This window comes from Grammomys surdaster, unplaced genomic scaffold (genome assembly GCF_004785775.1).
Source record: "Grammomys surdaster isolate TR1022 unplaced genomic scaffold, NIH_TR_1.0 184, whole genome shotgun sequence".
NCBI classification, from domain to species: domain Eukaryota; kingdom Metazoa; phylum Chordata; class Mammalia; order Rodentia; family Muridae; genus Grammomys; species Grammomys surdaster.
Genome location: NW_021604629.1, coordinates 5,931,351 through 5,957,874, shown reverse-complemented (window position 1 = coordinate 5,957,874; position 26,524 = coordinate 5,931,351). Strand labels below are relative to the sequence as shown.

The following is a 26,524-nucleotide window of genomic DNA, read 5'->3' as shown; positions in this document are numbered from 1 at the left end:
GTAGAGGATACAACTCTGGTCCAGAAAAATGTAAACTGCTAGTACTGAGCCAGAGAGGGGTGCTGGGCATGGTGACTGGAAGCCATGGGAGCGACCACTAGGCCTGAATACACAGAGAACTCAAAACCTTAAGGGAGAAACCACTGGGGTTAAACTGGAGAATCTGCTATGTTGATATCCTGAAGACAGATCTTTTGAGACAGATCTCTCTATGTAGTCCTGGCTGGCTTAGAACTAGCCGCATAGACTAGGCTGGCCTTGACCTACTGGGAGTAAAGGCATACACCACCATGCTCAGCTCTAAAGAAAAGCCTTTGATATAGATCTTTAAATCAGACGCTCAAACCCAAAGCCTATCTATTCTAGAAACTAGAATCTAGAAATTTGAATCCAACATAAATCATTAAGTATTCAGAATTGACAAGGAACAAACAGATATGATAAAAACAGCAAAATCCTATCAAAATACAAGACAAATGCAAATAAATTTATATTAATAATACATCATTTTAAATATAATTATAGTTTTCAAAGTTTTCAAACCATCTGCCTTTCTTTTCATTAAATAAAGTGCACATTGTTTGGCAATTGGAAGGTTGGCTGCTGGCTTAGCAAAGACAGAAAAAGAATAGTAAGAACAACTTGTTGCACCTGATCCCAGAACTCAGTTATAAAATCAGGGCTCAGAAGCTCCTAGGATAAATTGGAATGTTATAGAGAAAGATTCAGCTGAAAAAAGATTAATACTTAACAAGTATATCCATTTCCACTTATATTTTGTACAGATAGTGCATGTGTGTCACTGCATGCATGTGGAGGTCAAAGGAAAACCTACAGGAGTTGGCTCTTTCTCTCCCTTCCACCACGTGGGTGCCAAGAATTGAACTCAGAATCTTAGGCTTAGCAGCAAACACCTCACCCACTGAGCCATCCTGCTAACTGATGATCATCCCCCTCCAACACCCCTTTTAAATTCCGATTTTGTGCTCCTGCTAGTTTGTCAGGGCAGCCACACCCACACTCCAATTTTAATTATCCTTAGTGCTCAGGATTCCCAACTGACATTTCCTGTCTCTCAAGTCTACTCTTATGTCTCCTATTATCCCTTATTTGTCCCTTGAAAAGGTATTGTCTGGTCACCGCTGCTGGCAGGCATAAAGAGTGTGACCGCTGGCTCTCCTCCTCTTTAAAGCTTTAATATGCAGTTACTAAGTTCCATTTAAAACGTCTTACTGGAGTCCCACTGAAGCCATTTCAGGAAAGCTCATGACCCCTGTTAAATTCACCATCAACTCAACCCACCCGTATCCTTTTCTGCCATTTTTAACATCAGTCTTGCATGGCCAGAGCTGTGCTCAGGAGGCCCCAAGGCAGCCCACATCCCCAGAGCTCTGCCTAAGCTCTTAAACCCTTCCCTCTCCTGACAGGCATCCTCAAGGCTTGGCTGGGAAGCTGGAGTCTTGCCACAGGCAAGATAGGTACTGGATGGAGAATCCAGAACTGTGGCAAATAAAACCTCAATCTTCAGGTGGTGGCAGTTAGGCAGAAGACACTGGAAAATTAGATAGGTGATCAAATGGCAGCCTGCAAACGTTATTCACAAAAGCAACCAACCCTGACAAGGCAAACAGGTTTGTAAAAGTTGCAAGTTGAATGTAGCTATTTCCTAATACAGTTTGTAACTAAGTTTGTAAAAGTCTGCAAACTGAATGTAAGTATTTCCTAATACAGGATGGAATGCCTTGCTTTTCTGTATTTGTTTGGGATGGGACGATGGTAAGTAGCCCAGGCTGGCCTAGAACTCAGGAGTCTCATGCCTCACCCTCCCAAGTGCTGGGATTACAGGCGGGGACCAACACTTCCTACTGAAATTTAAACTAAAAACAGTTAAAATGAAAACACTAAAAACAACAACCACCCCCTCCCTGTAAAAGCACCAGTATCCAACACAAGGCTTCAGTGTTGGGGCTGGGGTGGAGAGGTTTACTGATCAGCTGTAGCCACACTGATAATCACCTGCAGGGGGCGTCTCACCAAGGAGACCAGTACTGGCCAACTGGGCAGGACTTCCCTCAGAGACGGCTAGCATGGAGCATTCTGTTTGATCTCGGGTGCTGCCCAGGCATTTTTACCTTTATGATGTAACATGGAAAAGTTACAAGTGGAAGAGAGAAGATCTGGAAAGGCCCTTGCCAACTGGAGGGCAACAGGCTACCCAGAGGACTTTCTGTCTAGGCCAACTTACCTCTACTTTTTCTACTACTTGTTTCCCAAAGGAGCAGACTTTGGTGGAACAGGTAACCGTCATGTTTTCAGAACTCTCATACTGACTGCTCACACCGTAGAAGGCCCCGGCGTCATCTTGGATATTGCAGTTTAAGTCCGCCTGTAGGGAGGAAGTAGGGGCAGGTTATCCTCTCATCCTAGGATCACAGTGGCAAAGAACCACTTTGGTAAGGCATCGATCAAGCAGCTAAGCAGTGGGGAAAAGACATCTGTCTCTCTACATACACCAGCTTGATGGTAAGCCACTACGTTCCCAGGCAAGGCTGAACTTGCTATATGGCCAAGAATGACCTTGAACTCTAGTTTCCACCTCCCAAGTGCTTACAGGAATGTGCTACCATATCCAGTTCCCCGGGGTCAGGGGTTGAACCCAGCCAGGGCTTTGTCCATGCCAGGCAAACACCCTACCAACTGAGCCCTGCAGTGGTTGGTAGACATCTGGGAAGTCTTCCCTTGAGAGGACATGCTACCAGGATGCATTCAGCCTGTCTTCGTTGCATTCAGTTTTGGAGTAGGACTGTACCCTTATAATGAAAATCCTAAAGTTTCTAAAATGTACAGAAAGTGGGGCATGAAATGACTGTGTACTCTGCCAATCTTGTGAGAGACTTAACAAAAACAAACCAAAACACAGGTCCCTGCAGCTAAGGCATCACTGCTATACAAAGATGATTAACACATCCAGAGCAGAAAGGCTTCCCACTAAGTCCACCCTACAAAGATGCTAAATCTCAGCTACTCACGTAACACATTCTTGTGAATGGCCTACGACGTAAGGCTCATGCTGGACATGATGGCACCTGGCTACAAGCTAATGTGGGAGACAAGCACAGCGGAAAGGCTATGCAGTCAAATAGTGTCACACCAAGAGATGACAGATCTTAGCTGCAGAGTGAAGAGGCCTGGAGGGCTTCCTCCTAACTCATGTGCTCATGCATGGACAGGAGATGAGGAGGAACACAGACGTGACTCAGGCTGGGGAGGGCTAAATAAACAAAAGGGGTAGGTTGCACCTTGGAGCAAATGGGAGACCCTAGAAAATTCTGGTGCCAGGAGTCAAGATTAAAGCAGGGCTTTAGAGCGCAATGTCTGCAGGGCATGGTGGCACCGCGGAAGGCCATGGCCATGGGTATATGCTACTGCTATGGTCTGACTGTGGTGGACATACAACTCCCACAGCAAGTGTTAGGATGGGAAGCTTTGAGGATGGGATTAGGATTCTGTCCTTGTAAATGAATGGACAATCACAGAAAAGGACCACACCCTCCATAACAAGAGACCTTGCCAGATACTGGTATCTGAACCCTGGACCATTCTATTGATAAATCTGGTTCTGTCTATCCAGAGTTCCCAGCACACTGTATAAGAACAGCACCGGAGGAACAGGTTGCAACCAGTTGTTGCTCTGTAACAACAATAAATACAAGCTTGGGCAGGAAAGGAGGTGTCCAAGTTATTTTCTTTAGTTTCAGCTTCAGAAAACCCTACCTTTAAAGAGCAATAACTGTAAGCAGAACATGCCTATAATCCCATACCGAGGAGACAGAGGCAGGAGGATCACCATAAATTCAAGGCCAGCCTGCACCACATATTAAGCTTTGAGCTAACCAAGGGTACACAGTGAGATCAAGTCGAGGTGGGGGAGAAAAAGAAGACAACAATAAAGGGGGTGTGCTCAAAGGGACTATAAAATAATGATGCGACTTAATATTCTAAATCGAAAAACCTAGCCTGTTTGGGTAATTCTGGAAGACACAGTGATGGAAACAAGCAGGTGTTTTGGAATAAGGACTGGAGGAAACTTGGGAGATGAAGATTGGCTGGGAGGATGGAGGGCTGATGGGACAGTAAGTACTTAAAATACCTGTGATAACTTGTCAGTGTACATCATATTCTGAAAACAACAGTAACGGTTTGACACCAGCAGAGCTGACGACAGTGTGCAGTGTTCACACGTCCACCCCTGTGAGCTGAAGGGGAAACTGCTGCCCCTGGTGGCTGCAAATCTAGATCCCACAACAAGAGTGAGCTGGCTGTTCTATTTCTTTACTCCCAGTGTCAACTGGGTGCTCTATTTCAGCTCTATTTAAAATGTCAAACTCTAAATAGAGAGGGAGAGGACAGTGGCTGAGTCTCCCCTTCATCCTCACCGTCACTAAGCAGCTGCCATTCATTTACAGGTTTGTTGAGGGAGACCAATGGATGAGGCTGTACCTGCTCTACCAAGCTGGAGCTGTAGTGCAGCAGGCTCAGACAGTTCCAGGCTGTTACAAACGTAACTCCAGGAAAGAACCTGTAATGCATTTGTACATTTTGCTAATAACATGGGTTATGTATGCTAGTTTAAAGCATATACATGCTGTATATATAACACAAGCCTCCAATTTACCATTTCCTTTATTAGGAATAAGGCAAACAATCTGGGGGAGGGTATCAGTAGGATAACTTAGAATGCTGTGCACATGATAATAAAACAAATGGTTTTCTGCCGTTGTCAATTCCCCACAGACAAGCAGCCCTTTAGCTCAAGCCTATACAGATCACGCTCATTTGTATATGACCTGCGTCACTGCTGTGTCTTAGGACTATGCAGATAACGCTGATGAGCTTTCATTGGATGTGGATCATCTACCATATACTGATCCTTGAAAATGAAGTTACTGGTCAGGTGTGGTCACACAGCCATGCAATCCCAGCATTACAGAGGAAGACTGCAGCAAGTCTGAGGCCAGCTTGGTCTACAGTCAATTCAAGGCCAGCCAGAGATACGTAAGGGATCTAGTATCCCCCAGGGGAAAGAAAAGAAGTTACTAAAGGTCTGGAAGAGCTGGGTGGTGGTGGTATACTCCTTTAATCCCAGCATTCTGGGAAGCAGAGGCACGTGGATCTCTGGGTGTTTGAGTGGTCTACAGAAAGAATTTCAGGACAGCTGGGGCTATACAGAGAAAACCTGTCTGGAAAAAACAAAAAGGGTCTGGAGAGACGGCTCAGCAGTTAAAGATTAAAAGCGCCATCTGCCTTTTCCAGAGGTCCTGGGCTTGATTCTTAGCACTCATGTGGTGGCTCACAACCGTCTGCAGTTCCAGTTCCAAAGGATCTGATGCCCTCTTCTTGTCTCCGTGAGTGCCAGGCACTCATGTGGTACATGGATAAATTCCACAAGAGTGGACACAGGCAAAAGACCCAGACACAACCAATCAATAAATAAAAATTGAAAAAAGAAGGAAAGAAAACTTGAAGGTGTTGGGACTTAAGTTCCTTTGGCAGAGTTCTCACCTAGCACGCACAGGTCAGGATGCTGATTCAATCCCCAGCACCTCAGAAACTGAGCACTCATGAGGTGGAGACAGAAGAATCAAAAGTTCAAGGTCATTCTCTGTTACATGGTGCATTTGAGGCCAGTCTGAGATGTATGTGATATTGTCTCAAACAAAACCAAACAAATGTCAAGAAGTGGTTCACACAATGTTTACCACGCTACTTCAACAACATACCCAGAACCTCAAATTGGATTTGTAATTTCGGAGTTTAGGTTTTAAAAGGTTTCCTCAGCGAGTGGCAAATCACCTATTTGCAGGCAACATCAGAACTACTTTACAAAAACTATCTTTGCACGTGAAAAATAATTCTGCAGTCACCAACTATATCACAGATGCTCTTTAGAATGTTCTAGAAGGGTCTGACAGCATTAGAAAGAAACATAGTCAGCTAACTCCCCTAGAGCAAGGCAACATAAGAAAGAATGGAAGCAACAAAGGAAACAGCTGCAATGAGTCTGAGGCTCACAGAAACTCAGTACTTGATTGACTTCCCCACAGCCAAAGACTAAAAAAACTCAACTCATGGAATTTTGAAGGCAAGAAAATGAGGGAGAAAACTATGCTGCCAGTTGCCAGTTTTCACCTAGCCATAGGCTATTTTCTAAAAGCAAATAAACACAAAAACACAAGAAACAGCAAAAGAAAACCCACTCCTCTTGCTGCATACCAGACTTAAAATGCATCCCGTTCCCTGCTTAGATGAAAAGGTTGACTGTGGAGTGGGCTCTGAGGGAGGAGAGATAAGCAGCCCAAGGAGGAAGCCCTTCTGAGAGACCTACTCATTTACCTTAAGGACGGATGAACTTCAGAGTTCAACTCTTTCTTCTCCATGCAGAAATCCCTTTCCCACCCCCCTGGCCCAAAATACCAATGTCTAAGTGTTTATACAGACTTCTTCAGTACCACTGCTGGATGCAGTCAAAGGTCTAATTAGCTCCTTCTGTCCAATGCACTTACTGATGCAGCAACAAACTGTTGTCTTCAGTCAGGGTCTCTATTGTGCAACAAAACACCATGACCAACAAGCAAGTTGAGGAGGAAAGGGCTTATTCAGCTTACACTTCCACATTGCTGTTTATCACCAAAGGAAGTCAGGACAGGAACTTAAACATGGCAGGAACCTAGAGGCAGGAGCGGATACAGATGCCACAGAAGGCTGCTGCTTACTGGCTTGCTTCTCTTGGCCTGATTTCTTCTAGAACCCAGGACCACCAGTCCAGGAATGTCATCATCCACAATGGCCCTTTCCTACTGATCACTAATTGAGAAAACGCTTTACAGCTAGATCTCATGGAGGCATTTCTTCAACTGAGGCTCCTTCATCACTGATGACTCTAGCTTACGTCAAGTTGACACAAAACCAGCCAGCACAAACTGTCACAGATTTAGAGGCTTAAAACAACACTAATTGATCTTGGACTCCAGGCAGGGAGAAATTCGACTGGGTCTCACCAGGCTAAAACCAAGGTATGGATTAGACAGGCTGTCTTGTTGGGAAACTTTGTGGGAAATCTGATTCTGAGTCTCTTTTCATTCCAGGGTCACTCAAATCTCTCCTCTGTAGCTCTTGGTTCCATTCCTTCTGTTCCTTCTACATCACTCTTCCCCCAGGATTATACTGGACTCAGGTAGAAAATGCAAGCTATCCTCCCATCTGAACTTTAGCCCCACAATGTCCTTCCTGCACCTCACAGGTAGTATGACATAGTCACAGACCCCTTAGATACAGGCATGGCACTCGTTGGGACATCACGACTCTGCCTTGCACAGTTGCTGACAAGGACAAGACAGTCATAAAGTTCTGTTAAGAGAAAAGTATCTCCTTCAGTCAAGTGGCTAGAATCTCTGGCCTGGCTGGTGACCTAACATTCTTGTTGGGCAGGGTCAAAGACCTGGCAAAGGGGCTGTCCTTCAGGAAGATGGTACCACTCCTAGGAAAGGCTTTACCTAAAGCCATACTATAGAGAAAGGAGTAATAATTGGTGCTTTAATGAGGCATTATACTTTTCTCCCAGAATTCCTGCTCCTAAGGCAGCTGGGGACTAGGCTCCAGGACCCTACCCATTTTCCTGAATTACTAAGAAAAGTTTAATTTTTTCTTTCCTTCATCCTTCTAAGCATACTTCCTTGTATACCCTGGGCTTCCCTTATGCTTTCTCTGAAGAGCCCTGGCTAACCTCCATAGCAGTTTAACTGAAGTGGCATGGCCCCATAACCTTCTACAAACAGTGCTGACATTTGAGTTTGTCAGCCCTGTGGATTTCTTTTTAAACTCTAAAGCAACTGTTTTCTCACTCCCTTTGGGTCCATCCTTAAATTCTTTTATTAATGAGACTAAGAGGGGACCTCGGTTTCCCTGTATCACTGCTTCCGGTAGCTTCCACCAGATCTCAGGTGTTGGAAGAAAATTCTGACACTCTCTTCAGTTCTGCTGAGCTCTCCTATTCTCTCCCAGTCTCTGCAGCAGGCTCTATCCTAGGGCCCCAATTACAAATCTATTTTCATTAAGCCTTCCCCAGTGTTAGAGACCCTTCTATCTAGTCCAGATATTCCGGGTGCCACTTCACCTGTCACTGCCTTGTCGTTGTCATCAGAACAATGGCACGGGCAGCGGGGCCTCGAATTTCTCATCTTTATGAGAAGATGGCGAGCAGCTGCTGTGGAGCTAGCTGTGAGGACTGGGTGCACAGCAGTGTACCTGCAAGCTGCTAGCTAGCCGCTGTACTGATGGTGGCAAGAAGCGCCGGCTGCTACTTCTTTTAACTCCACAACTAAAACACTGACCAGGGCAGAGCCTCAAGTCCTATCTACAGACACCTTCCCAAGTACAACGAATAAACATGATGATGGCCATCAAGACATCAAGCTTAGCTTCAGTCCACATGGGTGCAAATAGCAGGCTGGATTCTCCCCAGGTAAACAAAGCAGGATGCTTCCCTGGTTTGTGAGTTCCATGGCCTTCTGGCGCACTGGGTGTAACTACTCAGACAGGTACAAACCCACCACTCTCCACAAAGGCATTCGTCCACAGAGATGCAGTATGGAATTTCCTCCAGAAACTAACAAAACAGAAGTCACTAACACGCTGAGTGGATTAAAGGCTCCATGATCTATTTGTAGGCAAGTTCTGGAAAGCAAGGTGGGGGCAGAGGCAGGTCAAACAAATAACAACAAAAGTCTACCAACAAAAGTACCCCTGGGGCTGAGGATGTGACCCAGTAAAGAGAGCACTTGACCTACTATGTGCGAGGATTTGGGTTCAGTCTTCAGCCTTCATATAAACCAGGAATGCTGGCACATGCCTATAATTCACACATGGGAAGAAGCAAGAGGATGAGGAGTTCAAGGCCAGCCTTTGCTACATGAGACCCTTTAAGGCATGGCTTCTCCTCCCTGTCATCTTATTCAAAGCTGTGGTTCACTGTTCAATTTCATGGCTTAGATGGGGGGGAGGACACTTTGGGGTAAGCATTACAAATTCAATTATCCGTCCAGGTGGTAGTCCACACCTTTAATCCCAGCACCTGGGAGGCAGAGGTAAGTGGATCTCAGTGAGTTCAAGGCCAGCCTGGTTTACAAGGAGAGTTACAGGACAGTCAGGCTGTTACAAAGAGAAACCTTGTCTTGGGTAGGGGAGAAAAAAATCTTTAAAAATGAAGACTGGTCTAGGTGTGTGGGATCCAGACCCCTGGAGAGGGGACAAGGCCAAGGGCTAGGCCAAGAACAGAGAAACTGTCCCTGCAAAACCTACGGCCTCTGGTAACTGGCCACAGGGGCAAAACCAGGAAGAGTTAAGGCCCCCACTGCCAATGAAGGCTGGGAGCTTGACAGCCCACATAGAAAGGACACTCGGCTGTGTCACAGGTTGGCAAGGCGAGGCTTGCTGGACCATGAGTAAGAGAGAACCCCTAAGGTAAAGACATAAAGGGGCAGGGGTGGGCCGTGGACATTCCCTTCCAACTTATCTCCCTTCACTCTTGAGTGCATAGAGGGCCGGGCAGGAATTATGAGGTTACAGAAATGAAAATCATCCAGGACTGTCCTTGACAAGAGCCAGTGTAATAGGAACTGATGGATAGGCCGTTTTCAAACCACCACTTTGCCTCTCTCCTCTGCATCCTCTCTGAGCCATGATCAAAGGACCAAGATTTCAAATTGTGAAGCAATTTTTTCCCAATGGCAGCATCTGGCTGCTTGGCAGGCGGCACCGGGAGCTGGGCCCTGCTATGGGCGGCTGTCCAGGCCTGCCACATGGTGAGGCTGGGCCAGGCAGGGCACGCCTTGCGGGCTTTGCAGCTGCTCCCACAGGCGCCAAAGGACAATTGCACAGGGCAAAAGGGCCCTGAGAGACTGGGCCTATCTAGGGAGTGAAGGGGTAGGTCTGGAGAAAGCTGGCAGCTCCAGAGCCCTCCCAGACTGCTTCATTTGCATGCATCTGTACCTTGGCCCAGACCCCTGAAGCTGGCCCCACAGGCTTCAGGGGTCTGGGCAGGGGAGGTCTGCCTTGTGCTGGACACCTCTCCAGTTAGACAGCCTGCCTATGGGGACAGGGGAGGAAGGAGCTGCCGGCAGGGAAGTGGGCCCCTGAGCACAGCCATTCACTGAAGCCTTTGTGCCCTGACACAACACCACTGAAGCAGAGGCAGCTCTCTGGCCACAGCTGTTTTAAATAAGAATAACAGGAATAAACTCAGCCAGCCCAGCTCTTCAACTTACTTCCCACTAATTATGGCATATATTTACATCCACAAAATAGATGATTTTTAAAAACACCACCAGGACCCTTTATTGTGCAGGCCGCACACCCCCATTTGAATTTCATAAACATTTAGTACTTCAAAGAATCTTAAAAGCTTGCTCTAATTACAATAAGCCTCGTCTGAAAAGGCTGTCTGTTTGCATTGCAAATTTCCCACCAATACCAGCATTCATTTACAAAAATGCAATTAATATTACCCACACAACTCCAGGTAAGGATCACTGTAGATTACAGACTGGAACTGTAATAGAGGCAAGGGCTTAGCCCTACCAACAAAGTCTCTGTTCAGGCCAGTGCTTTCCAACAGAGTCAGGTAATGAGTCCTGGGCACCCAGCGGACTCGGCCTGACCCTACCTAGTTATCAGTGTACAAAGAATGCTGCCACTTTCCCAGGAAAGGGGACTGTTCTCTGGATTGGAGTTTCCATCCACAAAAAGTCCCTCTTAAATAAACAACAACCACCAGGCAACCAATCACACACAGTGAAATAGCAATTGTATGTGAATAAGCTACATAGGCTGCCCAGGGAAACCCACATGGCAGATAAACATCACCGGTACTTTGGTACACAAACGTTCCAATGACCTCACAGACACTAGCACTGGAATTTAAATTTAAGGGAGAAGCCTTCAGTATTAGTTACTACCCCAGTAATTCTACTAATGCTAATGAGTCACCTTTATTAAAAAGAACAAAAACTAAAGCATATCCTCAAATACAGACTACTGTTAAGGAAATGTTATAATTATATAAAAACACTGTATCCATGTGCAATCCTCACAGATTTGGTTGACAAGTTAACTGGGCCAAGAGTCTGTCTCACATTTTAAACTGTATTCTTGTATCTGCTTGAACTACTTGTAACTAACTTGTATTACTTTCAAAAGATTTTAGTTTTTATTATTTTCTTGACTATGTGCATGTGTGTCTGGATACATGAGTGCAGGTGTACAGGGAAGCCAGGGGTGTTTGACACACAGGAGCTGGAGCTACCGGTGGTGGTGGACCACTGACTGGGTGCTGGGATCTGAACTCTGGTCCTCTGGAAAAGCAGTCTATACTGCTAACCTCCAAGCCCTGCCTTCTCTCTAGCCCCCTACTTTTAAATGTGAAACAGAGTATTCATAGTGGATCTCGATTCAGCATACAACAGATTGGAAGGTTCCTTTGTGACTAAGCATCTTATCTCAGTTTTAATGGAACTACAGACAACAACAACAAAAACAAAACAAGTGTGGACATGGAAAGGACAGTGCCATTCTGTCTGTCCCTGTCTGCCCCCACCCCACCCTCTCTGTTCAGTGGCAGCTCTCCTAAGATAGCGATAATGTTTAAACACACACAGAAATGGCTGCACCCTGTCCTCACCTTTTCTAGCAAACACTAAGCCCAGTGACCCAGGAGAGAAAGCAGTTGAGGACTGGCCAGCCAACTGGCAGAGGGATTGTCTCAATATGGTCAAGGCAACTCCCAAAGGAAGAGATTTTATGTGGCTTCTACAGGCTGCCACCATGCCAGATAACTAGCTTGACTTTTCTCAGGCTGATAAAATTCCCTCACATCTATATGATTACTAAATTAACCTTGCTTTTTAAATTCCTTTAAAAAGTGGTTATGCAGGCATGGTGGTATATAGCTTTAATCAAAGCACTTGGGAGGCAGAAGGCATATCTTCGTGAGTTCAAGGCCAGCCTGATCTACATAGTGAGTTCTAGGACAGTCAAGGTTACATGGTAGTTAATAACGTAAAATTAAGTGAGCATGAACATATTGGTATTTATAGTGAGAAAAGCATTATTTAAAATACAGTGAAGGGGCTGGAGAGTAGAGGATCGTGTTCCAAATTCCAGCACCACGTGGCAGCTCACAACCATCTATAACTCCAATTTCAAGGATTGGGCACCCACACACAGGCATACCTGCAGGCAAAACACCAATGCACATAAAATAAAAATAAATGAATCTTTTTTAAAAAAATAGGGTAATATATATCTTAGTTCCTCACATATAACTAACAATGGTTTGCAAGGAAAACAAATTATTAAGTGGACACTGAAAATTTTCATGCCTGGCAAGAAGATACATAGTTACACATCTACAAGTTTTATAAAGATTTATTGCATTTTGGACTGGGCATTGTGGCTCATGCCTTTAATCCCAAGACTTTAAGAGGCAGACTAGGGCGACTTTCTGTGAGTTCATGGGCAGCCTGGTCTCCATAGTGAGTTCTAGGCCAGCTAGCCAGGTGATACCTACCTCTCAAAAGGACTAAAAAGATTTTACTTTTATGTGTGTTTATGCACATTCGTGCAGATTTCTTTTATTGTGTGTGTGTGTGCGTGCACTCATAGGCCAGAATGGGGTGTCAGATCCTCTAGAGCTGGAGTTACAGAAGGTTGTGAGCCGCCTGATGCAGGTGCAGGAATATGAGCCCTAGTCCTCTGTAAGAGCAGCAGCTGAGCCATCTCTCCAGCACCCAGCTCATTACTCCAATTACGTTTTAAGAATAAGATTTCATCACATTAAACCATATTATGAATAGTTTTGGCTGTAAGGTGAAAACATTTTAGCTTTCTTTCAACAAGTATTTCTAATCTTGACACCCTTGAGTTTTATCAGGGCTCCAAGTAAAAATCTGAGATCCTTTCAAAGATAGTAGCTTCATCTGCATTCTTTCCTGAGTTAAATGCTTCAATTCACTTCCTCTGTAAATGTCATCTAGTATAATTCTACCCAGCCCAGCTCGGCATAAAGCTTCCACTGCCTGACGTGTCCACACCGGTGTTCTGTGTTCTGCCATTTGCTTTGTTTGTGAGTCAATGAAATCACAGCACAGATATTTTTTCCCACAGGAAACACCTCAGGTTGTCTTGCCTTACTGAATAACCCAGGTTAGATGCTCTGAAAATGGAATTTCAACAGCAATCAAATGAACAAGTTAAGAGTCCTCCTTGCCGGGCGGTGGTAGCGCACGCCTTTAATCCCAGCACTTGGGAGGCAGAGGCAGGTGAATTTTTGAGTTCGAGGCCAGCCTGGTCTACCGAGTGAGTTCTAGGACACCCAGGGCTACATAGAGAAACCCTGTCTTGAAAAAAACAAAACAAAAAAAACCAAAAACAAAACAAAAAGAGTCCTCCTGATTTGAGAAAGAGGCAAAAGGGAGAGCTGTTGGGCATGGGGTCTCTGTTGTAATTTACTGAATTCATACTAAGAAGAGAGTCTGCTGAATGAGCTGCTAATATAAAGGCTGTCTCAAGGGGAGCATCAAACCTTCCGAAGCATCGTCCACAGCACGCACCTGCTGATACCCAAGGATGGAGACGCTAAGAGCACAACTCATCCTCACCAAGTCATTACAGAAGCCAGTGAGACTCCAAACTGCAGCCTGATTGAAACTGCCTTCTCGCCTCTGTTCTAACAGTTCCAAGCAAATTTCCTCCCTCGTAAAGGTTAAGAACTCCCAGCAGTGGTGCTGAATGAGTCACGTTTTCTATCATACTCATGGAAGTGCTCAATTTTAATCCTGTAAATCTGAATAGAACACATAAGTGTCTGGGCTCACAGACTAAAATTCAAAGTTTGCACACCACAAGCCACACATCTGCAATCTAGGCCTCCTTATTAGGAGACATTATCAGGCAAGTCATGGCCGAAGGGTCCCTCAGGGAAAGCAGCTAATCCACTGGGGAAAGGGGGCAATTTCGGAAGCAAAGCCAAAAAAATATCTGTCCAAGCACCTTCTACTCCAATTCACATTCAAACAAAATGTTAATTATAAAAATATCTTATCATCATTAAAACCCAATGCTGTTTAATTTAAAAGTAGTGAAAAGTGGTTTCTTCGAAGTATCTTATGCTTTCTTATTAACTTGGATAAACAGTCCCATTTCCTATCTTTAAAAATGACTGACACACTTGATGTAAGGATCACTCAGGCTTAAAACCCAGCTTTTGTTTTTTCTTAGTTCACATCTGTTTTCTGTACTGCAGACAGTTTTTACCTTACCTTCTAGTAACCTCAAAAACCAAATCATATGCTAATATATACCTTTTAAAATTTAAGCATGCATGCATATATAGACAGGCAGATAGATATAGATACCAATATTTTTGTTTGTTTTTGTTTTTTTTTTCTGTGTAGCCCTGGCTGTCCTGAAACTCTTGCTGTAGACCAGACTGGTCTTGAATTCAGAGATCTGCCTGTCTCTGCCTTATCACCAGGCCCAACTAAGCATGCCTAGATTTTTTAAAGTAGTAAGAAGGGGGACCGGGGTGTTAGGCCTTTCATCCCAGCATTTGGGGCAGAAGTTATGAGTTTGAGACCAGACTGGGTTACAAAGTGTGTGAACTTGCCTCCAAAAAAGAAAAGGAGGTTGGGGGAATTTTACATTTGTAATAGGTTGTTCAAATGACTTCTCTGTGTGCATTGTGTCCAAGGAACCAATGAACAACCTCTGGTGTCGTCGTTCATGAGTGACCTACCTTATTTTGTTAATTACTTTAATTACATTTTATCTGTTCATTCGTTCATTCATTCATTCATTCATTCATTCATTCATTCATTTGGTGAGGATAGCACCAGGAGGTAAACCAGAAAACAACCTTTGAGAGTTGCTTCTCCCCTTTCTACTATGTGGGTCTCAGGAATATCAAGCTTGGCAGTTTCTACCCACTGAGCCATCCAGCTGGTTTCATCTTGTATTTAGGGGCAAGGTTTGTCATTGCCTGAGTACTCCCGAAGTACTGGCTAGCCAGTCTGCCCCATGAATCTATCTTTATCTGCCTCTCTGACACTGGGATTACAGATGCATGTCTGCACACATGGCTTGTTACGTGGGTTCTGGGCATCAGACTTAGGCCCTCAGGCTTACCCAGCAAGCACTTGACTGAGCCATCTCCGCAGCTGGAGTTTCTCATGGCTTAGCTGTGGTATGTGAACAGTCCAAATTCACACCAACCAAGTTGTCTCCTCCACTACATTAAAGGCCACCAGAATCCCCAACACAGTTCTTACTATTACCGTGAATCTCATCAGAAAAATCCTTCAAGTACTGGGCACCTTCGAAATTCACTGAAACAGGGACAAATTTCTCCAAATTCTAGTTTTCCTTTACAAACTTAAATTTTATCTTTTGCAATAGATAATGTGTGTGTCCTTCCGTGTCACGATGAGCCAACTCACTGTGTTCATTTCCAACATGTGCTCTAGGTCCTAAGTGTGTTCAGATGCACACAGAACCTTCTGGATTGACTGTGTTTCTAAATGTTGGGTGCATTTTGGGAGCAGAGCCTTGGCCTGTTCTACTCCATTCTCACTGCTGCAGCTACATCCTGCCTGATTATCAGCAGGGTACAGACCAGGGCACCTCAGTATTCAGTATTCAAGCGAGCATATAGTTTTGATCTTATCAATCTATTAAAGGCCACCCAGGAAGGGCTGGCAGCAGAGCTCTGTTGGTAGAGCGCATGCCTGGTCCAGCATGCATGGAGCCAGCCCTGGCTGCATCTCCAGCACCAAATGGGCAGGTGTGGTAGCACATACCTACAATCCTAGCACTTGGAGGTAAAGGCAGAAGAACCAGAAGTTCAGGGTCATCGTTGGCTACACAGGCAGTGAGAAGAGAGAATCTGCTGAATGAATGCCAGCAAGCAAGCAGGATTCTGAGGAACCAATCGGTGCTGACCTTATAACAAATCCCTGAGCACTCACATTTTCACAGCCACCACCTTAGAAAAGTGGCCAGTGCAACTTTCTCAGGCTGCCCTGGGTTAATGTGACCACATCCATCCAAGCTTCAATGCTGACAACATAGTCAGTGTAACCTAGTCACCATAGAAGGATGGAAAAGCTGGATAAATTTAATATACAAATTCCTCAAAGGAATTTAAAACATGGTTTCTTTTTTTCTTTAATCCACCCATTTGTTTCCACACTGGCTAGGTTTTTTTTTTTCCCTCTCGGACACATGCCCGGTGTCACAAATATGGAGACTTTTAGGGTGATAAACCCTGTGACCCACAGGGAGTTAAGCTGCCTAGACACAGGGAGGTGTATTGAAGTTGACGGATCTGATATCAAGTGCCAGGTTCCATGCCTCAAGCAGTTGGTCCACTGTCGTGCCCAGGTCTGCCTTTTTAGTTGGATATGAGACAAATTCCACTTACAGCATGAAATCTATGTAAAGCACTCAGCCCGTTCCTAACACACAGCAGGCATTCAATAAATGGAAGCCACTCTGTGAATAAGGTCCCCTGGGGGCAGCCAGAGTCCAGAGGGGAGCGGAACACATGTTCCAATAATTATGACCCAGCAAGAGAACTGATTAACCACAAAATGGAACAGGGATAAGGGGGAAAAAAATCAATGGCCTACTTCAGTAAGGAAGGTGCTGAGACAGGAAGGAGCTGGCTTAGTGACAGCAGTATCTGGATCAGTACGAAGGTGTGTGGGTATGCAGAATGGAAGGGAGCAAAGGGACATAGAATGACAGCACATCAGCCAGCCCAAGCACCAAGGACAATTCAAGTGGCCCATGTCCTGTGCAAGCAGGAACTAATTTCCTTTCTTTCTCTTTTAGTGTGTGCAGGCCAGAGGACATCCTCAAATGTGGTTCCTCCAGAGCCATTCACTTTGGTTCTTTGAGACAAAGTCTCTCACTGGCCTGGAGCTCACTAGGCAGGCTACTCACTAAGCAGGCTACTCACTAAGCAGGCTACTCTGGCTGGCCAGTAAAGCACAGAGAGCCTCCTGTCTGTGCCTCCCCAGCACTGGATGACAGGTGTGTGCTCTACACCTGTCTATCTGACATGAGTGTGGGAGATCATACTCAGATCTGCGCTGCATGGCTAACACACTACCGCAGAGCCACCTTCCCAGCCCAGGAGAGGAGCAGCTATTGTCAAAGTCATTGTGTAGCCTCTCTGACACTTAGAAAATCTTGAGGCACACAACTCAATCTTCCTCCTGACCCCAGGTCCTATGCTCCAGTGAAAATCACAGTCACTTGGTTTATAGAGTGAGAAGCTGCAGAAAGGGGGCAGGCAATGGCTCGAGCCTCGAATTGTGACTCCAGCCACCTGTGAGTCACCGCATGAGTGAGCCCAGGACCCACCTACCCAGTCAGTGTGGAGCCACACCTGGTTACACTGCACCTCCCCAGAGGAACCAGGGAAGCATGGTCTACTCACCCAGAATTTTACAAGGAAGAAGGCGTTTTGAGGGCCCTTTCCAAACAGCTCCTTCAAGCCACCTTTCTTTTCAGGAAATTTGTCATATATCTGACGAATGTCCACGGATTCGAGCAACGGGTCACTGTAAGAATGGTTGGCATGCCCAATGTGCACGAAGAGGTGTTTGTTGTACTGCAAGAAACCATCAGAGACATTCCCATTATAAACTTTTTCATAGAACGGGGACTCACCTGTGTGAACTGGAGAATGAGTGGGAATCTTGAAATACCACCTCTGAAAGCACGCTTACAGAAAAAAGTCATTAGAGCGTAGAGAAAAATGACTGTTGTCTAGCCATTGTCTCCAGACAGTGGTAGTCTCCCAAATGCCTAAGAAAAGCCTCTCAGCTTGTCAACTACCAAACCAAGAGACAATCCGACTCTCCAGCCCCCTCTGGTTCACTCTTTACATCTCTTTACCCACAACATAAACCGTCTATGATTACAGCTGCTAACAGCATCACCCACAATGCACCTTTAGCCCCAGCTTTCCAAGTAGGACTGTGGGCACAGCAGTTGGACTCGCTTTCATCAAAAATGAGAGTCCTGAGCCTCTGGGTCGGCAGCCATCTTAGGAACCCATATAAAAATTCTACGAGATGGGCTGGTCAACACAGTTGAGTGCAAAGTTAGGGCCATGAATAAAGAATCTCCAAAGCCAAACAGGGATAGTAAGAAAAAAGCAGAGGCCAGCTGGGAACAAAGAAAGTCATTTATTCACAAAGCAAATTCTTTCTTCCCTTGCTTTGCTATAAATCCTTATTTGTTTTATAAGGGTCTATAAGGCTTATTTGTTGTTTAGGATGAACTGTGTTGGCACCTGGCTTAAGACCTTGTACAGAAAATACAAAGTCATGTTTCCTGACCCTCAACAATTATTTAGACCTCACCCGTGCCTGGACCCTAATCTCACTACACTGAAATCTCTGAGAATTGAGACCAGGCACAGCCAGTTTTTAAAGTTCCTTGATGAGGTCAATGTTTAGCTGAGTATGAAACTATTATGTAGACTCTTGATACCAGACACTTAGAGCCTGCTTTTCCCACCTAATGGCACGGCCCAGAAATGTCCAGGAGAGCAGGGGCTCCATCCAGGAGAACGCAGGGAATCACAAGGGATATTACATCTCCAGTTCACATAGCAGAGCCCCTCTCCACCCACTAACAAGGTTTAAGCCAATCGTTTATCAACTATGACCCTGAGTGAGACTATGACAGTAATATTCAAATTGTTGAATGCTTGGGAAATGTTCCTACATCACTGCCCACTGGTGAAGAATGTACCGTCCAGATTCAGCCATTCCAAGGACAAACCCTAGGCCTGGTGTATGTTATCTGTGGCAGTGGCCTTGCCTCCTTAGTGTCCTATGAGTGGCCGCAATGATGGAATAACTTTCACAGGGTTATCAGAAGGTTTAAATGACACCATACTTCAAAGTTTGTCATAGATCCTAGAGCCAATGAAAAGCAGGCACTCAAAATGAAACTCTGGAGATTCACAGTGAATACTTTCATAATAAAAAAAAACTGCCATAAAGGAAGTGTTTTGGGGCCATGAATAATTCAGTTTCCTCAACTGGACTGGCTATAAACTCTAGAAAACACACCCTGAGGGAATACTGGCTGCTATCCTGACTGCTATCCAAGAGAACTCTGGCCATGACACTGAGAAAGAGAAGGATGGGTGTCTCATCTGATGCCAGTATCCCATACACAGTATGACTGGGTGGATAAAATGCCCCTGCATAACAGTTGTTGCCAAGAGGTCAAGAAGGTGAACAGAAGGGAGAACTTTAACATGCTCCAATGGTGGCCAAGAAGGGATAGCTGTGCTGTCGAACTCTGTCCTTTGAACCTAAAAGTCATTACAATCTTCATGAGAGCAGCTGGGATTGCTTCTTGGAGACCTTCAAGATCTGGCTTGTTGAGGTTCCCTCATGGGAGGAGGGAACGGGGAAGGTCATCAGACTATTCAGAGTTAGTAGAGCTAGCAGTTCTTTCCTACTCTGTATCTTTAACTGAGCTGTACATTGCCTTGGAGAGTCTCAGAACGCCCCCTCCCTCTCCCTGGCAGACAGAATGTGGAAGGTTAAATGAAGAAGGAAGCCAGTTTATGCAGCTATGGGATAGTTGCCAATGATACAGAAGTAAGCTTTTTTTTTGGGGCGGGGGTATGGCTGTTTTTTTGGGGGGGTAGATAATCAACCACACCACTGCACTGCAAGGAACCCCTCACTCACACCCTCTAAATGAGTCAGTGGATTCAGGGGTTCCCAAGTTGGACTTGAATGACATCTTTTTACTGATTCGTTGTTGATGCCTAATCTGGGGTCAGGAGATGTTTTCCTCTCCCTGAAATGAGTTCATACAACAAGTTGAGAACCATGGTGCGATCAAGCATAATAAAGGAAACCTCTGAGCTTCCTGTGCACACTGGCAGTGCAGAGCTGGTACAACAGAACAGTTTCAAGATGTGAGGCAACTATTATAGGCAGATGGCACTTGGCATAAAGCCTGCCAAACAGAGCAGTCAATAAACAGGCCACTAAGATAACTAATGGTCTGGGCCATGGACAGTCACTCCACCCTGGAGTAGAAAAAAAAAATATCCACCACTCAAGAGCTAGAAGCAAGCAGAAATGTGCAGCAGGTTAAATGCTGGAGCTGGTCCCTTTCTAGTTAGATGCTTCAGGGGAACCTAACCTCTTTCCTGTGCAGAAGGAAGGAAGGACCAGGTCTTGTGTCCCCAGGCTGTTGTGAGCCATACCTTTTCTATTTATGACCTCAGGTCATCCTTGCTGCAGTGGACTTCATATTCTCCTTACAGAGGAGGAAACAGGAGCTCAGAGTTACACACTGTTGTCTGAGGTCACACATTTGGAAATAGGTCTGGAGTTAAGAATAAAACTTGGGCCTGTGAAAGCCAGGCTTTGTTCTGTATAGACACCACCACTATCTCCTGGAAGAACCACCTATCCCCTTCCAAATGTTTAGTCAACTGCTCCTGAAAGCTGAATGAGGAGAAAAGCTGAACGGCATTTTCCAAGTCTGTGAAATGAAATTAGAATTCTAGATCAAGTCATAAGTGCAATGGACCGAGTCTTCAAAGCTTTCTATTTTGGGGATGTGATCTCTATGCCTGAGGGGCTGAAAGGGACAGAGAAGAGACAGAGAAGCTGGAGCTGTCTCTCCAAGGCTGAAGATTTGAAACCAAACCCCAGCCAGGGCTGACTGCAGGCTTAATACTGCCAAGGGGTGACTCTATTTCTAAGAATACAAAGAACTGGAGAAGGTGTCCTGGAGACCACAGCATGGAACAAACAGACCTCGTTTTCCCCTTAACTCAACCTGGGCAGGTCATGAGTCCTGGCTGCAAACCCAAAGGACAAAATGAAGAAAGCAACCTGATGTGCTTGAGCCTATGTTTACAAGCCAGACAGGGGTAGTGGGAACAGAAGAGCCTATGTTTAAATGAAATCAAAATTCTAAAGAACACTGGATGGGGCTGTAACAAACCCAAAGGGTGGTGTTCTCCCCAAATGTTGCACACATATCCAAAAGGCAGGGCAGAGAAGCACTTTCAAAAGGAGGCAGCTGCCAGGTGACCTGCATCAAGGCCCAGCACTACGTATGATTCTTCAGAACACAACCTTTTCAGTTGACAACAGTAATGTGTAAAAACTGGGACCCACATAAAGGAGAGAACTAACAGCACAAAGCTGCCCTCTGATCTCTACAAGCATGCCTCAGCTCATGTCAACCAACACTCACACACAAACCCCAAATACAGAGAGTTCAAAGAATAAAGCTTCACAGGCACTTAAAAGCTATAAAGAGTCACCCAAGGAGCTGGAGAGATGGCTCAGTGGTTAAGAGGACTGGCTTTTCTTCCAGAGGTCCTGAGTTCAATTCCCAGCAACCACAGGCTGGCTCATAACCATCTGTAATAGGTTCTGGTGCCCTTTTCTGACATGCAGATAAAGCACAAAAAAGAGAAAAGTCACCCAAATATCAAGGAGGACAAAAATGGTACCCATTCTGCATTTTCTCTGTAGATTTTAGTAGAACAACCAACATGCCTATCACCTACCATCCACCAGGCACTGAGCTAGGAACACTAAATCCATAAACAAACACTACCAGCTGCTTTTCTTCACAGGCTCTGCAAAAGCAGAGTACCTATATTGCAGCTTGCCGTCATCTATAACTCTAGTTCCAGGGATCTGGCCTCTGAGGGCTCTTCTGGCCTCCACATGTACCATGTATAAAAAACACTTGCACACATAGAATAAAAATAAATACATCTACAAACAAACAAACAAACAAACAAACAAACGCCCTTCCCACACATCTTCCATGAATTGTAGTGTCTTTCATTAACCAGGAATATGTATGCAGAATCCACCCAGAAAATGTGAATGGTTCTATAAACCTAAACCATATGAATCAGGTTACCCATTTACATGAGAGCAGAGTCCACGTTCAGATGAAGGAGGCTTCAGAAAACCGACCATCCCTGAAGTTTTTTTAGTGGCTATGGGCTACATTTCTAACAATCAAAGAGAAAGGGCCCTGGGCAGGGACTGGGTCAATAAGGATGTGGACTGTGGACTCCCGGATCCACAAGATTCTGGCAAGAAAAATGAGCCTGAGAGATTTCTCTATTGGAACATCCAGAGAAAGTTCTAGAGTTGTATTAGAAGTGGGGTGTCTATGTGCATGTGGAACCCTTAGGAAGATACACTTGTGTAAATATAAAAAGAAAAAAACAAAAACCTAGAGAGATAAAAAACAGAGGCAATCACATTGGGGGCAGTTTATAAATAAGAAGATAGCACTAACAGATTATATTGCTGTATTAAAAATAAAACCAGTTTGCAATGTAAAAGCTAAGTGAGAATTAAACTCAAAATACTGATAAACTACACTGAGGGGTTAGGAAAGCACAGTAGAAGCTGGAATTTTAAATTTAGCACATGCTAAGTATGGAGTTAAATCCTATTCTCCCATAGTAAGAAGTCAGTGAGTGTTTTTTTTAAAAAAAAAAAAGTGATCAAGGCCAAGAGAAGGCACCTTGGGTAAAAGCACCAGCATTGAAAGTCTGAAGAGCTAAGTTCCAACACAAAACAGAAAGAGAGAACTGATACCCAAAAGTTGCAAGCCATGGTATATACACTCCTGTATATACACATGTATGTGTAAACACACACAGAGAGAGAGAGAGAGAGAGAGAAAGAGAGAGAGAGAGAGAGAGAGAGAGAGAGAGAGAGAGAGAGAGAGAATGGTAACAAATTACATCTAAAAAATACAAAGAAGTGACTGCAAGGGCTAAACATAGCTGTCACTAATAAGAGGGACTGGGAGGTAAGGAACACAGGGTGGCATATGTCTCTTTTCCTTATGGGCCATGTGGTTCAATTTACCTTAGCTTAAATAAATAGTCCATGCAAAACTACCATGAAACATGGCAGGTGGGGTAAGGAAGAAAAAAAAACATAAAAGGAAACAAAAGTATGATTTCCAGGATGTTTATTATTTGTTGACTGCAAGCTCCCTAAGCTCTGAAGGAGCTTGGGTCACACTGTAAAACTCTCCCGTGGCTCAGGACAGCTACACAGTAGTTGGGGTGACTGTGTACAAGTGAGACTCCCAAAATAGGCAGATTCACTTGGGATCTGAGGAGTTTCTCAGCTCCTCTTATTACCGCTGTGACCCTAGTCTGTCACTAAGAGCCTGAAAGGGTGTATGAAAATCCTTAGAGTTACAGTACGGGAGGTGCTGGAGGGGTCGACAGTCCCCCTTGCTGAAGCAAGGTTTCTGCCTTCCTGGTCCCTGTTCTATTTGCTCTTTGATGCCTATGGAAACCATAGAGAAATGAAGAGACCTGGACCCCAGAGTCGGCTGAGATCTCTGTCTGGATTTGCTGCTGACTCCATCCACTTTCTAGAAATTTCTGGGCTGGAGCTTTCAGGTCCTCTAGCCCAGCTGCCTCCATTGTAAAGCAGTTCCTGCTCTGCATGCATGAGCATCTGCGATGAGAGAGAGAGAGAACGCATGGAAACGACACTATCCACTGGGCCTGCTCAAGAGCCGTCATGGATAGTCTTTATTCCCTAATCATGACAGTCCCCTACCTGAGTGGAGAGAAAGAGGGTGGGAAGTTCTAGGCTCAGCAGGTGATTCCCGCTGTCATGAGGTTACTTACCATCACTACTGGAGCTGAGGTGGGTTTGTGACCAGGCCTCTGAGTTTCCCTTAGGATAGCAAACTCCAACCCTGGAGGCTCCTTTTGTGGAAGCACAAAAGGTCTGTCCTCCAGAATGAGATGGAACAGCTGGGGATATACCCAATTGGAGACAAAGAGGGAAGGGCAGTAGAGCTCAATGCCTATCAGGGCTTCACTGGTTTCCTTTCTCCAATAGGATGGATAATCTATCTTGTTTAGGAAACTCTAATGTGGCTGCTTCATTTCTGAAAGAAGGAAGGGAGGGGGAATGAGAGGAGGGGAGGGAAAGGGAAAGGGGAAGGGGAAGGGGAAAGGAGAAGGGGAAGGGGAAGGGAAAGGGAGAAGGAGAAGGGAAAGGAGAAGGGAAAGGAGAAGAGGAAGGGAGAAGGGGAAGGGGAAGGGAAAAGGGAAAGGGGAAAGGGGAAAGGGGAAGGGAAAACTACAAATAACCCTCTGTGCCCTGGGATAGAACTGAGAGCTGCACTACGCCATACCACCTGAAGGTGGCGATCTTTTCCTAAACTTCTCCCAAAAATTCCAAGTATTTGAAGAACTTAGTAAAACCTTGAAAAACGACGGCTGTCAAATAATACCAAGAGAAAAATTATAATCCACTTAGGAATTTAAAGAAACCAAGACAAATAATTCATGTCGAAGGATACTAATGTCTAAGCTGGATCAGAACAAGGACAAATCATCTCCATTTGCTTCCTGTCACGATCCGGCCAGGACTGTCTGTCCAGGCACCCTCAGGGTGGCCTGGGCAGCCTTTGATGGCAGGAACAGGGACTGGGTGTGGAATCAAGTCAAGAAAGTGACTTGCAGATTGAGCCAGGAGAAGATGGGGATGGCATGGGTCTCTATGAGGCTGCCAGAGAGAAGGTGAACCAGGAGTTTCCTCTTGAGCTTAAGCACAGCAGGCTGCTAGGTCCCTTGTAGTTTCAGGATGTTAGACCAGGATGCCTCCTTCCTGCTTCCTATTTCCACCCAGTGCAGCTCAAAAGATACAATGGCTGAATGAAGGGTAGGCACTGGGAAGGCAAGCGGGAGGGAAGCTGACCCGCCAAGAAAAGCAGATGGAGCCTGGCTGGGCCTCTGTGAAATGTCTATAAAACCTGCATTTCCAGATGCTTTCAATTGCCTCTTCCCCAAAGGCTAATGAAGAAAGAGGGTGAGTTCCCAGACCAGCTCAGAGAATATAAACCACCCTGCAGACAGGCTGCGGCCATGGGAAGCTGTGTGCTGGTGTGGGACAACTTAGCATTGTTCAATATAGTGAGAGCTGAGGGATTGCACCACGCCTGGCCATCACACAGAGGTCTCCCTGGAAGATGACAGAGGAAAACCTGAGAGACACCCCCATCCAGACCCAGCCAACCATCAAACTAAGCTGCAGCACCCCTCTAAGGCCTGGAGGGTCAAATGTAGTTTGGGATGATGTATTCTAAGTGTTAAGGATACACAGGTAGAATCTTCTATGTGTGAGCTGTGTGACCTGAGACGTGTTGCTTATTAGCCTTTCTGGACTGTGTGTCATCTGAACACAAAAATGACACACATGGCTGGGTCATCTCCAGGGGTCAATGTGAAGGTCAAGTGAAAGAGAGAGTTGTGACACAATCTGGGAGAGATCTGCCCAGCAGGCCACACCCCTCAATGGGACATAAGTGCCCTAGCGGCCCCTACACAGCCTGAGGCTTTAGCTGACACAGTACCCTGCCCCAACCACCCAGACCAGATGCAAGGATGGTCAGAAATGCAGAAATCCAACCCTCGCCCCATCTTCAACCCTCCACCCTCCTCACATAAAGGCTCCTAGACGCTGGTTTCCTTTTAGTTGTTAACATGACATTTCCCGAAACAACCAACGTCAGAACTGCGGTCTGACAAAGGAATTTTACTGGATCTGGGAGTTTAAGCTTTTGAAAGGAGCTATAAAGATAAGAAAATTAAATCATCTTTGGGCCTATATTGGCCCAAGTGCTTTACTGGAAGGACTCAGGTTATCTATCTGAGGCACATCGGTGGAACATCAGTAAGAGCTGGGTCAGAGGTCACAGTCTCCTCAGGGGACTTGGGCTCCCTTAGGCAAGGAGGACTGATGACTCACACCACAGCCCAGGGTCCCCAGCTCCAGATTCCAGCCACTGGGAGATGAGGAGCAGAATCCAGGCTCTGCAGGATCTCTAGCCTAGGGACCTTCAACAATTCTCCCATCTACAGAGCACAAGTGTCTGAACTCTCCCCCGCCTCCCACACGCCCACCTGTGAACCGTCCATCCTCTCACTGAAAGGAAAGTGTGGGAGGGCACTTGTCCACGTAGAGACCTCCCTAGATATTAGTAACTTACTGCTTGGACTTTCCTTAGAATGCCCCAAACCACTGGCGTTTGACTCAAAGTTAAAACAGCCCACCCTTCCATCCATGTATGCACTGCTTCAATGCCACCTAAGCCCTCTAAGGCTGGGTCCCAACATCAATGCCAGCGTCTTGTTCAGTTTGAGGCTGACAGGAAACTGCACTAGGAGCTTCCTCTCCTACTCTATGCTCTTCTGCATTCCATCAGCGCACTCAGCCATTCCAGGTACCTGCTCCCTCCTGCAGGAGGCTAATCCCAAAGGTTTTGTCCTCACTACCCACCATGTGGTCCTATTTCCCATGAGACCATTTTAAGACCAGTTCAAAAAACACTTTGGCATTGT

The 26,524-nt window shown here is 45.5% G+C and overlaps 1 protein-coding gene across 1 annotated transcript in view; it reads right to left on the bottom strand.

The window, feature by feature from the left end:
• The window catches only part of Tead1 (TEA domain transcription factor 1), a 223,663-nt gene that overhangs the window by 12,623 nt on the left and 184,516 nt on the right, over positions 1-26,524 (bottom strand). Inside the window, exons 10-11 of the mRNA XM_028768020.1 lie at positions 17,555-17,728; positions 2,246-2,386 (exon numbers count right to left, since the gene is read on the bottom strand). Coding sequence (XP_028623853.1) covers positions 2,246-2,386; positions 17,555-17,728 — 315 coding nt within the window. The remainder of the gene's footprint in view (positions 1-2,245; positions 2,387-17,554; positions 17,729-26,524) is intronic.